Genomic DNA, 18468 nt, shown 5'->3' on the forward strand with positions numbered 1-18468 from the left:
AAACCAACTGTTGGTGCTGAAGGTGCATTGGGTCTCATTCATAAGACATGAGCAGCACAAATTTGTGTGTAAACAGTGTGCAGCGGGAAATTTACGTGTATTTCCGCATTCATCAATCTTTTAGTAGCTACTCAAAATCTATGCCTGCTTCTGACTGTGTGTAGCAGTTGTGTAAATGTATGAATGCACATAAATACTGCTCACCACTGTTGGAAATTACAATTTTAATTCATATTGCTCTCTGTTATGTTGAAAATACCGATGCCGATGAGCAGAAATATTTGGAGAGTTTCACGAATGAGACCCATTGTGGGTAACGTAGGCAACAGATTCCCCCAATGTAGAAGAATGTATGGAATATAAAAGTTTGGCAACATTGTGACATCACAAAACAAATTTTTGGCCTTAACTTACTAAAATAAAGTGATGACATCTACTATCCCAAAGGTCAAAGGCCAACACCACCGTGACATCTTGAGACTAGAAGTGGTTGGAGGAGGAAACGACAGACTGAGCCAAAAAATAAATCAATGAATTTAATTAAAGTCTTTTAAGGCCTTTAACTTCTGATGGTGTTGAATTAACGCCAGTTTTATTTTCTGTTTGCTGGGAAGTAAAAAGCTGAGCTCAGACTCTGTTGCCGTGAAGTCTTTGATAGTTTTTACCTGGGAAAATGAATTAACTGAACGATTTTTACATCAATATGAACCAAGATGTTTTAATCATCTTCTCTTCTTGTTGTGTCATGAATCTTAAACTGTGCCAGAGAAGGAAATGTGAGCTGAGACCAAACCAGATCATCATCATCATCAGAGTGTAAAACAGACGAGCTGAAGAAAATCCAACCTGAAAGAACCAAAGAAACGAGTGATGCAATAAAAGTAAAAAAATCACTTGAGCTCTTGTTTTTGTTTTGTGTTGTTTGGTTTTTTTTGTTGTTTTTGTATTTTTTCAAACATTCATGTGTCCGTTTGTAGCCGACTCTGTTCCTCTTAGCTCCGCTCTTGAAGGAACATCAAGTATTTTTCTTTTCGCCTCATTATCCCACATTTCTCTCTTTTCCCGCCTCCCACTGATCCTCTCATTGCTTCCTCCCCTCCTGCCCCATCTCGTATTCCTTTGCTCTCCGTCCTTCATCTGCTAAAAAAAAAAGAGAGAAAGAGAAAACGGAGCGGCTCCCTTTGATGTGAAGGAGTTGTATTTTTTTTATTTTTTTGACCACTCTCTCCTTCTCTTCCCCTTCATCAACTCCGCTTTTTTATTCTTAAGTCTCGCATCTCGTCTCCTTTTGTCCACCTCGCTCGTTTCTAATTCACGCTCCGACATCCGGCTCCTCTGGTGGAAAATCCACATCAAACACTTTTTTCATTTACATTAAACGTTTGCATCATGCACTCATCCTTTTTCTGGGAGTTTTTTTTTTCTCTCCGGCCTTCAGTTTTTTATTTTTTTATTTTATCCCTCTGCTCTTTAAATCCTGGTGTCCATGCCGCGCCCCTCCCCCGTCTTGTAAGCCACTCTGGGTTTAATGTAGGAGCTAAATGCTTCAGGAGTTGGATGAGTGATGGAGTAAAAGCCCTGTGTTGGACGGATTTGCATCAAAGTCCGAGGTCGTTTTTTTTTAATCTTTCCGGAAACAGTTTTCACAGAATCGAGCGGAAACCGAATCCGGCGCTCAAAAACGAACCTTCACAATAAAAGTCCTTTAAGTGTCGTAGTGAGGTCACGTCCACAAAGAAGCGGCGGCGGCGGCGTTGTCGGCGGTAACGGAGAGAGAACTCGCCATCGCTGTGTCATTAAACAGCTGCCCTGCTGTCATTCTTCTCCGTCTTTTCTTCTAATCCCCGGCTCATCTTCGCCGCCTCCTCCTCCTCTATTTTTGGGTTTCCAAAACTCTTATAAATCCCCCGTCGGCTTCTTCTTCCTCCTCGCTCTGTCGTTTCTATTTTCTCTCACGTCTTTTATCTCCTCTGTTTCCCTCTCTCTCTCTCTCTCTCTCCGTGTTGAATCCTGCTCCTCTTCTTGTCTTCGGGGGAACAAACGATTTTTCCTGACAATGATTTTCACTCCTTTCGTTCCTTCTTCTGTCTCTCCATCATTGTCTTATCATCATCTCTCCTCCGTCACCCTCTTCTTCCTTTTCTTTTCTTTTCTTCCCTCCGGCTCTCACACGTCGGTGGCGTTGAGGCGGGTCGACACCACGTCCTGCGTCTCCAGCACTATCTTCTTTGCTCTTCCTCCTCCTCCACCTCCTCCTCCTCCTCCTCCCCCGCCCCCGACCGGGTGGATGCTGTCCAGCCGGCCGCCCCTCCCCCTCTCGCCGCCGCCGCGCCGACGACACTTGAAGACGGCGAGGAAGGCGGCGCGGTAGTTGCGGTTCATCCAGCCGTACAGCAGCGGGTTGGCGAAGGTGGAGCACATGGCGACCACGTGGAAGACGGTGTAGAGCAGGCGGAAGTCGCGCATGTCCAGCACCGAGCTGTCGATGTCGGTGGCCAGCTGGAAGGCGTGGAAGGGCAGCCAGCTGACGGCGAACACCACCACCATGGTCACCAGCATCTTGGTGGTCTTGCGGCGGCGGCGGTGGCGCTCCGAGCCGGCGCTGCCGCTGTTCTCGGCCGGGCTGACGTGGCCGCGCAGCTTGGACCAGATGCGGGCGTAGGCGAAGGAGATGATGGACAGCGGCAGGAAGTACTGCAGGATCAACATGGAGATGCTGTAGACGGTGCCGTCGGTGCTTTTCCCCGGCCACTTCTCCGTACACACCTGCAGACGGAAAGACAGGGTTCAGAAAAGTACAAATGATACGATTGATTAGATCTGGATGTCGTTTATATGATTAAAGGGATAGTTCAACATTTTGGCAAATTGGCCCATTGCCATAATCCCTATAGTCATAGCAGTAGGTTCGTTACCTTTAACTGTCGGTGCAAGCTATTTTTAGAACGGCGGAGCAGAGCCGTGAGCTGCTCAGAGCTACGCTACGGAGGCTCATGGGATTTCTTGGTCAAATACACAATCCAACAGCTCCAAAACGCTCTGGTGGACAAGTTGTGACCTGCACATTCACCACGCTATGAGATAATAACAGAACGTTACCAGACAGAGTTGTTTTAGAGGCAAATTCATGCAATTCATGCGTTTTTCATCACGCAGTCTCTGTATTTCCCTCTAAAACAACTCTGTGTGGTAACGTTGTGTTATTATCTCATAGCGTGGTGAATGTGCAGCTCACAACTTGTCCACCAGAGCGTTGTGGAGTTGTTGGATTGTGTATTTGATGAGTTTGATGAGGGAAATCAAGAAATCCCATAATGAGCCTCCGTAGCGTAGCTCTGAGCAGCTCACGGCTCTGCTCCGCCGTTCTAAAAATAGCTTGCACTGACAATTAAAGGTAACGAACCTACTGCTACGACTATAGGGATTATGGCAATGGGCACAATTTGCCAAACTGTTGAACTATCCCTTTAAATCTGATTTATTCAGGTTTCTTTAAATGAGTCGAGGTCAAAGCTGTGGCTTTTACTAGACCATGAAATGAGACGTTCAGGTCCACTGAGGAGTTTTAAACTCTCTGTTTGTGACAGTTTTATCATTTGATGTTGACTCGAGCTGAAAGATAATAAAAACATTTACCATTATGACTCTCAGTGCTGCAATGAATCATGGGAAATGTTGGCTCCACCAGTTTGAAGCCTCCTCGCCCTGAAGCGACTAAATGAGGCTTGAGATGAGATTATTTTGTCGACCAGACTCATTTACATTCATTAAGTTTAATATATGAATTTAGATTAAATGAGTTTAATTCAGATTGATTGATTTGGTTTAATGTGTTTTATATAATTATCAGATTGAATGAGTCTAATTTAGCCTTTCTTTCATTTGAGTTCAGGTTTGATTTGTTTCTTTTACTTTAGGTAAAACTTCTACATAATTAGAGTAAATACATCAGTATATGAGCCTTATTTAGTTTTAATTAGACTTTCACATACATTATAGATCATTATAGATTGAATTAGTTTTATATTTGATTTAGATGGGAGTTGGAAGGACTTGGAACATTTTATTTTTGCAGCAGCAAACAAAAGGAGCTGAATAATAAAAAGTCAAACAGCCATACATAACCCAAAATAATGAAGCAACGGTTTCAATATTACCCTGAAAAAGATAAAAAACAAAAACAAAGAGAAGATGTGACTTCAGCAGCGTTTAGTGGAGGACGGATGAGAGCAGGATGAAAGGGAACGGAGATAATATGAAAATATGATAATGTGAGAGAGTGAAATCTGAAACAAATGAGTCAAATAAGACAATGGTGCTGAAATATTAACCAGAGAGGAGGAAGGAGAGAGGGAGGGAGGGAGTGAAAGGAAAAGATAAGAGAGGGAAAAGAGAAAGGTTAAAGGAGGTGGAGAAGGAGGTGATGAAAAGAGTGAGGAAAGAAAGGGATGGAAGGAAAGAAAGAGAGAGATGAAAGACATGAAGAGGAGGCAGCGAGGACGGAGATCAAAGCGACGAATGAGGAGGGAGTGTTTGATTCAGAGACACAGTGCTACAGGTGTGAGTGTGTGTGTGTGTGTGTGTGTGTGTGTGTGTGTGTGTGTGTGTGTGAGAGTGTGAGTGTGAGTGTGAGTGTGAGTGTGAGTGTGTGTGTGTGTGTGTGTGTGTGTGTGTGTGTGTGTGTGTGTGTGTGTGTGTGTGTGTGTGTGTGTGTGTGTGTGTGTGTGTGTGTGTGTGTGTGTGTGTACCTGTATAGTGTGTCCTGGCTCCAGCGTGAAGGAGCCGTACTCTCTGAAGATGGCCAGGGGGCTGGCCAGCACGGCGCTCAGCACCCAGGTCAGCGCTATCACCCCGAAACACACGTCCTTCCGCATCCTGGTCTCCAGGTGGTACACGATGCACCTGCAACACACACACACACAACACAGTTACACAACGCCGCGGGTCTGAGTCCACCTTTAGAGCAGGAAGACACTGGTGCACATCAGTCATGAATAATGGAGGACGTCTGTGAATGAGCAGCTACAAGAACTGAAACCTCCTGATTCTTGTAAATGTTCAATAATCTGCAGAGTTTCCTGCTTCTTCTCTGACACGTGAAGGAAATAATGAATCTCCAGAATCTCTAGGACCCCGAGGAAACATGATGAAGCAGCGTTTTGCTGTTTTTCTGTTCTTTTCGTTCCCTGATGTGAGTTTTATGAACTTCCTTCAATGGTAAAGTCCTACGATGCAACTTCCTGCCTGGACAGGAAGTAGGAACCATGATTGCAGTGGTCCCATAGACTGTAAAAAGAATGGACGTAGCATCCGTGACGTCACCCATTGGTGAGTCGTTTTTGTGACTCAAATATGGCGGCCTGAACAGCGCCATGTTGGATTGGCCGGCCAAGAACCCACCCACTGGCCACGAAGCAGCTGTCTCCAGACCGCTCCGGACCTGTCACTCAACGTTAACCTAATAATAGTAAAACGGTAGAGTAAAAAAAAAATCACCCCCCTCAGAGTGTGTGCGGGGGTAGAAACTATCGATTGAGACCAAAAACCGTGCTGACACCAGGCTTTTAACATGTTTATTGAGGATGTAAAGTCGGCGATTTTAACATGGGGGTCTATGGAGAATGCTGCTTTCTGACACCAGCCCCCAGAGGAAGCCGAGGGGATTGCAGTTTTTTGATCGCGGAAGTGAGCTTCACTTCTCAGACCGACAACTGCCCCCTTGGGTGGTCCATTAAAACTTAGACGTCTGATTTTCCAAGTTTTCAGTCAGCTTTGTTACGACACACACTTTGTGAAGTCAGATGAATTTCAGTAACTCTGAACTAACAATCCAATATGGCCGCCCCAAGCGCCAACAGTGAATAAAAGCTGAACGTCATAGTGTTTATCTCACACTTTGTCTGTTTTTGTGTTGTTAAATTCATCTTAGCAGCAGTGTTGTACAGCTTCGACATGTTGTGATGTTGCTTTCATGCACAAACTATTAGCTAACAAAATAGAGCTGCTTTCACCACTGGGAACCAACTTGTCAACTTCCTATTTGGACTGGAAGTCCAGCACAAGGATTGATCCTCAGGAGAGCATGAAAACTGGAGACACATTTCAGCTGAGAACCTGTCGGGGGCTCTGAAGGAAAAAAATTCTGACAGATATCTTGTAAATCTGTCAGAAACAGTTGTTCAGATTTTCCAGCTGCGTCTCTCCTGAGCTGTGGGGGAGTAGCAGCAGCAACAACAGACCTCAGGCTTTACAAAGGAAATGAGATGTACTGTATGAAAATGTTGCAGCTGAAGCCACAGTCCTGGTTGGATCAGATGTAAATCAGACACGGTGACTAAGACCAGCTTGTTTTCTCTGGACCGGAGCTGTAGGTGGTTTTTAATGTGTTGTGGATGAACCGTCCACAGCAGGTGGAGGTGGAGGTGGAGGTGTGTGGGCTGATGACACAGCCACAGCTCCGTCATTTACAACAACTCCACAACAGCAAAAGGAAAGTGACACAACAGGAATCATCATCTGCTCACACCGACATGTATATTTATAAAGTTACAGTATCAGCTAAAGGTCGTTATCACACCGTTGTGCTGCTATAGGAGCGTCTATAGGTACAAAAAAGCACAACATTTTGAAATACAAATAAGTTATTTCTGAAACTTTTACTTTCATGGTAACTACAGTAATGATGTGGTTAAAGTTCCTGGATAAAAAAAATGGCTTCATGGGGACTGAAGTCCTAGACTTTGTCTCTTTGTATGACGGTGCTGCACATTTCTCTTTGCATCTGTCACAACAACATCAACCACTAGGTGTTGACTTGGCAACAAAACTTAACTAAGGGTCATAGAAAAAGAAAGTTTCTCATCTCTTGGTTACATTGTTAGACTCCTTATCCATGAAAAAGTTGGTTCTGCACTTATGATTCAAGTTTAACTCATTATTGTTCTTATCGTTATAACCAACAACAAAATATCATAATTTTAACCAGAGCATTTTGGAATTCAGTGAAAGAAATTGTTTTTGTTTTGTTTTGTTTAAATAGAGGTTCCTGACAAAGTCAAAAAGCCTTGATGCTATAAACAAATTCATGTGGTACTTTTATGCATTAAAAACTTGAAAACGGTTCACTGGTGACCCGGACACAAGAGGAAGGTTAAGTAAAGTTATTTTTTGAACAGAGTTAATGCCTCCAAACATTCTTTTCATGTCAAGCTCATTGCCAAGAAGACTGCTTATATAATAGTAGCGGTAATGTGGAGTTCTGTGTGGACGGAAGATTGACGCTACAGACTCTATAGTCTTTACGATGTAGGCTACCTATCACCTCTTTGGGATCAATGTTGCAACATACGGGATCATCCCTATGTTCCCGGGGTCCTATGTTCCCCACTTTGTATGGGACCGGGGAACATTCCCTGCTTTTCCCCAAAAGGGTCCTATGTTCCCCGCTGTGTCCAGACCAGGAAACATAGGACCGTTTTTTAGAAAAAGAGTTCTATGTTCCCTGCTTTTCCCCCCTTTTTTGTGACTTTGATTGAGAAGTGTAATTGTCCCATTGGTTGGGTTTAGGCAATGAAGAAAGGAGTTGATTAAGTTTAGTAAAAAGACCAGGTAGAGGCTAGACAGGCCAGATAGATAGAGTCCAGGTAAGTAGAGAGAATCCATCAACCAGTAACAGTGGTTAACATAGGACCCTTTTTCAAAAAGAGGGTCCTACATTCCCCGAGTGGGGAACATAGGACCCGGGGAACATAGGTACGCTACCGCAACATACAGGTACATACATGACAGACTGGACTGGACTGGACCTGAGCTCCATCTCTGCTCTGCCAGTTTAACTCTAAACTCTGCATCCGACTCTTCTCAAACTGAAGGAAAAACAGTTCATTAGACCCCGAGCCAAACTTCAGCAGAGACCCACTCAGTCCTACTCAGCAGCAGCAGCAGCAGCAGCAGTGACAAGCAGGAGACGGATGAACTCGTTACGCTGCTGCTCAGGTTCCTTGTTGTGGCCTCCACTCAGCAATAAAGCTGAGCTGAGCTGTAAACGTCCTGGCAGCTTCGCCCGCGCTCACAAACCAAACCAGCCAACTGGGTCTCTGTGGGCTCCTGGCGGCCGTCTGTTCCTTGTTTTGCCGATTGGATCAAACGCCGGCGAAGCTGCTTTTAGCTTTCCACCGTCCCAGCTGAGACAGGAACCTGAGAGGGAACGTCTTCTGTGGCCGCCGCCGCCGTCGCCACTGTGACCTCTTTAGAAGAAAGGAAGTTGCCTTTTCTTTTCCTCTGGAGTTTTTGGGGACAACGCTTTGACTCTCTCTCTCTCTGCTGTTCCTGTTTGATTCACACAAACTCACCAGACTCATTTACATCTGCAGCCAAGTTTACTCTCTGCTCTTCCAACAGAGCGGCGGGTGATTATTCTGCCGGTGGCCGCGCAGTTAGTCACCGTGCTGCGTGTACAGACAGAGCCGGAGGAGAGAACTCGCTTTAATGAAGCTCGTTATGTTAATATCTGCTGACGATTAAATAGCAACACTTCGTCCTCGCCCAAACTACGCAGCAGACACAACACTGATGAAATTACATTACATCCAATTATGCTCCTGTAAATGTATTATCATGTTGTTTTTTTCAGAGCTGCACTGCTTCATGTTTCTGTACGAACAAAGGTTTACAGAGGTTGTGTGAGAAGGGATTCACTTGTAGCAACGAAGCCACAACCCTCAGTTGGCGTGTTAGCCTCTCAGTTAGCGTGTTAGCATCTCTCAACTCCATGTTTGGGTTTAAACCGACTTCTAATGTCCCAGTTATGTAAGTTAGTTAGCTTTAGGCTACATTTTTAACTATTTTATTGATGAATCTTACAGGATTGTTTTGTGCAAGTAGAAGAATTGAAATTTAAAATTGGCCTGCTTTTTTATTTGTGTGTTAGCATCACCCTTGTTTCCAAGGTAGCCTATTTTGGATCATTACACAAACTATAATGTAATAACAACAGGTTTTGTTCAGCAGGATCTTCAGTAATGAATCAATCTAACCCTAACCCAATGCTGTTAAAGTAAGAGGCTAATACAAGGCTTTAAAGGCAACATATTATGGAAATATCACTTTTTGAAGGCTCTTTGGGTGTTTGTCTTGCCTTCTGGCCCCAAAATGTGAGAATTGACAGAATAATCTGTAATTATCTGGCTCCCGAGATTGAAATCCATGTGGTGTTACGAGCTGTTCCCAATATTGCCAACTCCTCGGTAAGCAAAGTCGCTATTGGCTGTCGTAAAAGTCGCTAGAAGTCGCTAAATGACGTTATTACCTCAGGGGGTGGGGGTAAGGAGGGACATGGACATGTTTTTAATTTGCATTTGATTTTTTGGGGGGCATTTTATACCTTTAATTTGAAAAGGCAAGGCAATTTTATCTGTATAGCCCATTTTTACTGACATTTTGTCTCTAAGGCCTTTACACAGCATTATGACAACATCCTGTCTTAGAATAATAACAGAATCATTTGAGCACAAACTTGAACCTCTACATCAAAAATCCAGAGACTTAGAAAGACAGAAACAGTAAGTTTTTATCATTTTCAGAGCCTGAAACTTTGGCTCACAGGAGCTCAGGCACAGTGAAGTTTTAAAACTTTGTTTCACATTGAACCTGTCGGTGTGTTAACAGTTGCCTAATTGACTGAGTGGCGAACACGGGGCGCAGATGCTCAGGACTTGAAATGTTTTCACTTCTGGTTTTATCCGTCAGGAACCATCTGCCAAAACAGAAAGAAAGAAAACACAAAAACAAAAAGGAAACGCTTTGTAGCCGGCGTCCATCTGCAGTCCCCGGACAGGTGGTGGAGACAAGAGACAGAAATAATGAAACCAGACTGTCGGAGCTCCAAGAACATCTCACAGGACCAAATGTGTGTTTTTAAAAAGATGTGTTCAAAGGTGTGTGTGTGTGTGTGTGCTTTGTAGGAACTTTACTTAAATGGTGAATATTTAATTTCCATGTCCGGGCTCGGCTCATTAACGCTCGTTTCAATCCGACACTGATGAGTTGAGTTTCACTTCCAGCAGCTTTAAGGGTCAGACAGGTCAGAGTTATTCAGATGAGACCGATGTTCATCTGAAACCCGGTCGCTCTGCTGCTCTGCTGCTCTGCTGTTCTCCACTCCCACGATCCAGCCGCCCCTCGAACGCCTCACCGTGCCATAGCAACAGAGCAGGAGAGCGTCGTCCTGCTGCGTTCAAATGCACTGGTTTATTTTTACACCAGAGCGTGAGAGTCTGAAAACTCTGACAATGTCAAATATAACTCCAAGTTACAACCAGATGATGGACTCATGATGTATGGAGCTAGAACCATCTCATAATGAATACATTCAGACATAAATTAATAAATGCACAAAATGTATTTGGGGATTTACATACATGTGACTCAAGACACAAATGCATTTGTGAATCTTCCTTTGTGTAATTATTAATTTCTGTGTGTGTTTATTCATTATGAGACTGTTGTAGCTCCAACGCTCCAATCATCTGCATGTTTTGTTGACGTCGCTCACAATTTTAAATTGCAAGACGTAAAAATCATCGTGTTATTTCCTGTTGTTGTCGAATCAGCTGCTAGCTTGTTATATGTATATATAGGATATATATATGTGTGTTTTGTGTTTTAATGTGACTTTAGATACACACACACACCATCTTCTTGGCTTTTATTTTGAAATATTTACCTTTACTTTCCTGGCAGCTGATTGATATCTGTTGATTTTTCAATTCAACAAGGAAAAATTTAAATAAATGAATCTACAAAAAACTAATGTGGACTTTTTCTTCCACTTGGACTGTGGGTTGTTTTGTTTTCCACCTGTTTCCCGTTTCCTGTTTTTTCAGGTACTTCCTGGTCACCTCAATTTAAACTGAATGAACCCGAGTTAAAGTTTCAGCTCCACTTTTCTCGGCTCTAACGGTGCGTTCACACCGGGCGCGAGTAAAATATTCGCCCTATAATATTCGCTCTACTCGCTCGAGTTTGCCCGCTGGAATATTTGTTTTTACTCGCGGCATTCGCGCGAATATTTCACATTTTCGCTTCATTCGCGCCGCCGGCACAAATTTGCGTCCATTCGCGTCTGTACATTGACTTTGTATGTAATCTGATCGCACGAAAAATGTGCCTCGCGCCTGGTGTGAACACGCCATAACTGAGTTGATCTTAGTAAATGTCCCAATTTTTCTTTTTCATTTTCAAATGTTTTTTTATTTTGTCGAAGACACTGAGACGTTCAACATTGCCAAAAATAAAAAACAAACAACTGCAATCTTTAACATTCCCAACCTCCTCCAACATAAAAACTCCGCCCACCTGTGGCGGTCCAGGGCGATGACATTGAGCGTCACCGTAGAGACGTGCACGGCGAGGCCCTGGGCGTACGGCAGCAGGAAACACAGCGTGCTGCCGAACTTCCACTCCCCCTGCAGCGTGTAGACCAGGGTGAAGGGCAGACACAGAGTGTTGACCAGCAGGTCGGCTGCAGAGAGACACACACACACACAAATACATACAAACAGACACACAAAATGATAAAGTTAAATTATTTGCATCTTTACATTGTGTCACTTTGTGATGAACAAAGACGAGTTCTCATAGAAAAACAGTTGTTTTCTTTATCTGCTCAGACAAACAGGTCGTCTGAGGACACACACACACACACAAACACACACACAGATAAAACAACTGGTGAACATCACAAACAGAGAGAGAGACCATCTGTTCCCAACAGGTCACATGATCGACACATCGGTCCGTGTGAGCGTCGACAGCTGCTGAACGACGACGACGATGATGATGAATTGTTTTTTTCCCCGTGGGGCCCTGAACGCATCACGCTCTGGAAGCAGTTTGACTTTTAGGGACAAAAAACCTCAGAAACATCACTATGACCCTGACCTTTGACCTTTGACCTTTGAGGACCAAAATATCACAATTTAACAGTGTGTGTGTGTGTGTGTGTGTGTGTGTGTGTGTGTGTGTGTGTGTGTTTCCCTACAGGCGCTACACAAGATGACAACAGACTGACGTCGGTCGACTCCGCGAGGACGAGACCTCGGAGCAAAGTTCAGGTCATGTCAGACAAAAACTGTCCACACTGATGACATCATCCACCCCCCCCCCCCCCCCCCCCCCCGCCCTCTAAACTCCCCTAATTTCATCTTTCTACTTCCTGTTACGCTTCAGGACAGAGGGAGGGAGAGAAGAGAGACAGCTCTTCATCAGCACACACACACAGGGTATATAAATGTATACTTTTTTTTATTTTTTTTTATTTGATTCTTTGAGTTGTATTTGTTTTGTTTCATTGATTCTTGAGGCTTTGGCAGCATAGTTCTTGTTACATTGATGCCATTCAATTAAATTTGAATTTAATTTGAGCAAGATAGATAGATAGATAGATAGATAGATAGATAGATAGATAGATAGATAGATAGATAGATAGATAGATAGATAAATAGATAGATACTTTATTTATCCCGAAGGAAATTCAGTTTCTCAGCTGCACAATAAACAGTCATTCAACAGCAAGACATAAAGGAGGAGAGGGGGGGAGGAGAAGAGAGAGAGAAGAGAAAAAGGGAGAGAAAAAGAAGAGACAGAGAGAGAGAGAGAGAGAGAGAGAGAGAGAAGAGAGAAAGGACAAATTGAGATACTGAGAGATGAGTTTGTTTGTCACATGATCAAAGGTCACTGTGGATCACTCGCTCCGTTTCCATGACAACTTGTCAGTCCAGATTAAAGCCAGACTTTGAAAAAGAAAACACGTTAAAATGTAAAAAAAAAAACGTGTCAGTGACTCGAACTCAGTGAATCAAAGAAGGAGAAGAAGGAAATGCAGCTCCACACGTAAACACACTGCAAAAACTCAAAATCTTACCAAGAATATTTGTCTTATTTCTAGTCAAAATTTAATTTTTTGTCAAAACAAATTTCATTCTACTTAAAATAGGACTCATCACATTAAAAAGTAGCTTGTTTTTAGACTTTTTACTTCTTTCAAGCACATTTTCACTTGAAATAAGTAGAAAAATCTGATAGTGGATCAAGTTTTTCTTTCTTATTACGAGCACAAAAAACCTAATTTCACTGGCAGATTTTTCTACTTATTTCAAGTGAAAATTTGTTTCAAACAAGTGAAAATGATCTAAAACAAGTTAATTTTTAGGTGATGAGTCTTATTTTAAGTGGAAAGAGATTAGTTTTGACTAGAAATGAGACATTTGGACAAGAAATAAGACAAATATTCTTGGAAAGATTTTGAGTTGCAGTGCAGACCTACAACAACACAACGACAAAACTTCCTCCCTGTCGTCCAATCGAACGGCCTCGCTGGGCTGTAACCGTAGCAACCGTTAACCGTGGCGGCGAAGGATAGTGACTTCGTCGTCGGCAGCAATAAAAACCTCTAATGACTAATGAAACGCTGGAGGGCTTTTAATTTGAAGGAGTTAGCTACAGGAAGTGGGACCGACGCTACGTCTCAGAAGGAAAAGTGTTTTGGCGACTCGGTCTGAACGTTTTTAACTAAATTGTCCCTCCTCTGCCTCCGTAGCCTCATGAATATATAATTAATGTTTCCTGTTTATGAATTGTTCATGTTGTTTACGTCACGTCGAGCCGTTTGTTTCCCACTTTGTTTCTCAGTGTTTTAAGCATCAAACCTCAACGTCTCGTCACCTTCAGAGTGTTTGAGAAAAACAGCAGAACAAAGAGAAACATCAAAGTGAAGAGAAGCAGCAGCTTTAACGGAGACGGTGGCGTCTGTCCACGTCTCTGTGAGGACACACACACACACACACACACACACACACACACACACACACACACACACACACACACACACACACACACACACACTGAGTTTTACTTAGTTCATAATTTAACGTCCAAAACTTGTAAAACTCAAAAGGCAAAACAGCAAATTAATATTTTTAGTCCAGGACACGGCCATCAGTGTGTGTGTGTGTGTGTATTTACTAATGATAGCCGGCAGTTCAGTTTTACGCTGCATCCAGTTTTAATTTTTTTATATATAGTTTTCAGAACAACTGACACTCGGGGCAACACACACACAAACACACACTCATGTACAACTAAAACACACACACACACACACACACACACACACACACACACACACACACACACACACACACACACACACACACACACACACACACACATTGGGGTTGGTTGGTTTCTTATTTCCTAACAGCTGCAGCCGAGACGGGAGGGAACAAATTCACCAGGAGGCTTCGTTCGTTTTAATTTGAAATTCCCCCCTCACCAGATGCAGCGATGGCAGCTACGCACACACACACACACACACACACACACACACACACACACACACACACACACACACACACACACAAACACACTGGAGGACGTGTGGGTCAGTGAGTCAGAGACACAGGAAACTGGATTCCTCCAGAAAACAAAAACATTTTCAACATCAGCAGCTTCTTCTATTTATCTAGAGTCAGGAAGGAGAAAAAAAAGAAGAAAGAAGATGGAAAAGATGAATTAAAAAGAAGATGAAAAAGACAAAGAAGAAGAAAAAGGAGAAGAAGAAGACGAAGAAGGAGAAGAAAAAGATGAATAAAAAATATGAGGAAGAAAAAGGAGAAGAAAAAGAAAAAAGGAGAAGATGAAGAAGAAAGGAGAAGAAGAAAAAGAAGAAAAAATGAGAAGATGAAGAAGACGAAGAAGAAAAAGATGAATAAAAAAGATGAAGAAGACAAAGAAGAAAAAGAAGGAGAAGAAGAAAAAGAAGAAAAAAGGAGAAGATGAAGAAGACGAATACGATGAAGACAAAGAAAAAGAAAAAGGAGAAGAACAAAAAGAAGAAGAAAAAAGACGAAGATGAAGAAAAAGGAGAAGAAAAAAGGACAAGATGAAGAAGAAGATGATGATGAAGATGAAGAAGACGAAGAAAAAAAAAGGAGAAACGAAAAATGAAGATGAAGAAAAAAATATGAAAAAGAAGAAAAAAGGAGAAGATGAAGAAGGAAAAGATGAAGAAGAAAAGTGAAGAAGAAGAAAAGAAGAAGGAGAAGATGAAGGAGAAGATGAAGAAGGGGGAGAAGAAAACGACTATGTGGAGGTCAGTGGAGTGAAGTCTCTCTTCATGACTGGATCATCTGATGCTGTAGTTACAGCGTGTAGAGAGGAGCCGAGGTCAGATGATCAGTGGAGTTGGACCTTCATTTAATGTCTTTAAAGTGAAGGACGTTGGGAAAAAAGGGAATTTTTAAAGAGACGTTTTAATCTGTATGTTGAGTCTCCAGCTGTGTCTCTGTCCGTGGTCCTGAACTTCGTCCTCCAGCTCGTCGCTGTCCAGGGTCCTGAAGTTTCTCCTCCTCCTCCCCGACAGTCGATGAACTTTGAGCTCGTTCTGACTTCGTAGTCGTTTCAACTTCAAATGTTTTTGGTTCTTTTTTTTTTTTTTTACTTTTTCAGAGGCTCCAGAGTCTCAGCGTGAAGCGTCTTCACACACACTGCTGCTGCTGCTGCTGCTGCTGCTGCTGCTGCTGCTGCTGCTGCCGTCTCACACTGTCTCTCTCACACTGTCTCTATAACACTGTCTCTCTAACACTGTCCTATAATGAGAGTAGAGGCAAGAAAAAAAAAACAAAATATCCCCAAGAAGAGAAAGAAGACACCAGCTTCGTCTTCATGTCCATCGTATGGAAGCTAATGCTGGTCTGGTTTTAGTCCGGTTAGTATTAAACTGGTCTGGGGACAGTTCCTTAACTGTGGAGACAAGAAAACCTGGTTCCAACGTTGGCACCAAATCTGAACCCTGTCCCCTGGTCCTGATGTTTTTTTTTTTTTCTCTGAACTTGTCACTCTCCCTGATCCTCATGTCTCTGAACTCATCACTGTCCCTGAAGTCTCCTTCTCTAAACTCGTCCCTCTCCGTGGTGCTGAAGTCTCTGAACTCGTCTCTGTCCTTTCCAGAACTTGTTTCTCACCGTGGTCCTGAAATTTCCCTCTCGACTCGTCACTCTCCCTGAAGTCTCCTGCTCTGAACTGAAGTCTCTGAACTTGTCTCTGTCCCTGAAGTCTCTGAACTTGTCTCTATCTCTGGTCCTGAAGTCTTTGAATTTGTCTCTGTCTCTGGCCCTTAAGTCTCTAAAATCGTTTCCAGAACTCGTTTCTCGCCGTGGTCCTGGAATTTCTCTCTTGACTCGTCACTCTCCCAGATGTCTCCTTCCCTGAACTCGTCCCTCTCCGTGGTCCTGAAGTCTCTGAACTTGTCTCTGTCCTTTCCAGAACTCATTTCTCACCGTCGTCCTGAAATTTCCCTCTCGACTCATCACTCTACCTGAAGTCAATTTCAATTTCAATTTCAATTTCACAAGCTTTATTGGCATGACTGTCATTACAATATTGCCAAAGCGTTACAAAAATGGTAAAATAACACATACAACATAAAGAAATAAACAGATAATATAATAATAAAGATGATACTAATGAACAAACAGTGTAGATGTCATTTAGCAGGTAAAACTCAACAGGAGCAGGAGCAGCTGCTCATATAGAGGAGCTCATGTTGAGCAGCTCTTCTCTCTCCTTCTCCTTCTGAGTCTGAGTCTCCTTCTCTGAACTCGTCTCTGTCCTTCCCAGAACTCTGTCCTATCTCACCGTCGTCCTGAAATTTCTCTCTTAACTCGTCACTCTCCCTGAAGTCTCCTGCTCTGAACTCGTCTCTGTCCCTGGTCCTGAAGTCTCCTCCGCTGAACCCGTCCCTCCAGTCTCTCCTGGCTGCACGTGGGCCGGGGACATCGTACCCATCCAGCCGTGCTTGTTTACTCGGTGTTACCGTTACATTTGCTCTCCCTGGAGTGTGTGTTAAGAGGAGTGTGTGTTAAGAGGAGAATGTATCAGTGTGTTTCTCTCAGACAGCCGAGCTCGTTTCCTCCTCCTCCTGCTCCACTTCACAGCCCATTACCCCTCACTCTTTATGCATCTTATTTATTAGCTTGTCTGCACACGTGTTGTTCAATAATGATCCCATTTATTAGTTTAGTTGTTTTCATGTTAATTCATGCGTTTATATTATAATGTGTTTACTCTGTTGTCCATGTTGATGTGTTCTGCACGTTTTAATTGAACTTCTCACTCCTGTTCTTTCAGTGTTTCGAATTAAAACGCCCACAGTGACTCTGAAAACATGATTCAATCTTTGAACCGGTGTGAATCTTTCAAACAATCATCCATCGTGTGCCGCTTCACAGGCAGGAGGGAACTTGTGAATCTCGCCTCTTCACCCTCGTCTCGTTAGAAACGAGCCGAAGCAACAACAACACTATGTGGTCCAAGCTGTCCGTCCTCGTTGCTCCACGTTGAGCAGATGATCGGTGAAGTGTCGGTCGCGGCTTCTGTTGTCGCCGGCCAGCGTCCTGTGTGATGTCCGAGGTCAGAGTTGAGACGAGCGCCGGCTCATTAAAACTCACACGGTTTAATCCCTCTCTCTCCCCCGGTGGAAGCGCGGAGGAAACGACGCGCCGCCGCTCCGGCCTCGCGGCTGTTTGATGTCTCAGATACGATCGACTCATTTTGTCTTATCGAGATGTGACTGGGACCTTTTGTGAGGCTCGAGCTGAGTCAGAGTTTACAACAATACAGCTGGAACGAGTGGAGCTGGGTTTTTAGAAACACTAAGATCTAACCCATCAGTACAGACACAGTGTTTAAAGGGATAGTTTAACATTTTGGCAAATTGGCCCATTGTCATAATCCCTCATAGCAGTAGGTTGGTTTTCAAACTCATCAAATACACAATCCAACAACTCCACAACGCTCTGGTGGACAAGTTGTGACCTGCACATTCACCACGCTATGAGATAATAACACAACGTTACCAGACAGAGTTGTTTTAGAGGGAAATTCATGCATGCGTTGCCTTCAGGGACAGTTTTTCATCAAGCAGTCTCTGTATTTCCCTCTAAAACAACTCTGTGTGGTAACGTTGTGTTATTATCTCATAGCGTGGTGAATGTGCAGGTCACAACTTGTCCACCAGAGCGTTGTGGAGTTGTTGGATTGTGTATTTGATGAGTTTGATAAGGATAACCAAGAAATCCCATGAGCCTCCGTAGCGTTGCTCTGAGCAGCTCGCGGCTCTGCTCCGCCGTTCTAAAAATAGCTTGCACCGACAATTAAAGGTAACAAACCTACTGCTATGACTAGGGGTTGAAATGTTGAACTATCCCTTTAAGGTGAACTGTAAGTTAACATGTGACTCTGCCTCCCACCAGTGAAGATGTTTCTAAAACTGTAAAACATTTGTACATTTCGGCACCGCTGGTGCGTTCAAGGACCTCACAGTGAAGCAAAAATAAACAAATGCTCCTGTCTTAATTCTGGTGTCTATTCCTGTATTTGAAGACTCATTGTCTCCCGTTTCTAAGGCTC

The 18468-nt window shown here is 43.3% G+C and overlaps 1 protein-coding gene across 1 annotated transcript in view; it reads right to left on the reverse strand.

Annotated features, from left to right (window-relative positions):
* Positions 1 to 2166: 2166 nt before the first annotated feature.
* Positions 2167 to 18468, reverse strand: part of npy2rl (neuropeptide Y receptor Y2, like) — a gene marked incomplete at both ends in the record, with an annotated part of 20444 nt that continues 4142 nt past the window's right edge. Inside the window, 3 exons of the mRNA XM_083992636.1 lie at positions 2167 to 2766; positions 4749 to 4902; positions 11356 to 11521. Of these exons, the coding sequence (XP_083848762.1) occupies positions 2167 to 2766; positions 4749 to 4902; positions 11356 to 11521 (920 nt within the window). The remainder of the gene's footprint in view (positions 2767 to 4748; positions 4903 to 11355; positions 11522 to 18468) is intronic.

Source organism: Trachurus trachurus, assembly GCF_905171665.1.
Source record: "Trachurus trachurus genome assembly, chromosome: 18".
Classification (NCBI taxonomy): domain Eukaryota; kingdom Metazoa; phylum Chordata; class Actinopteri; order Carangiformes; family Carangidae; genus Trachurus; species Trachurus trachurus.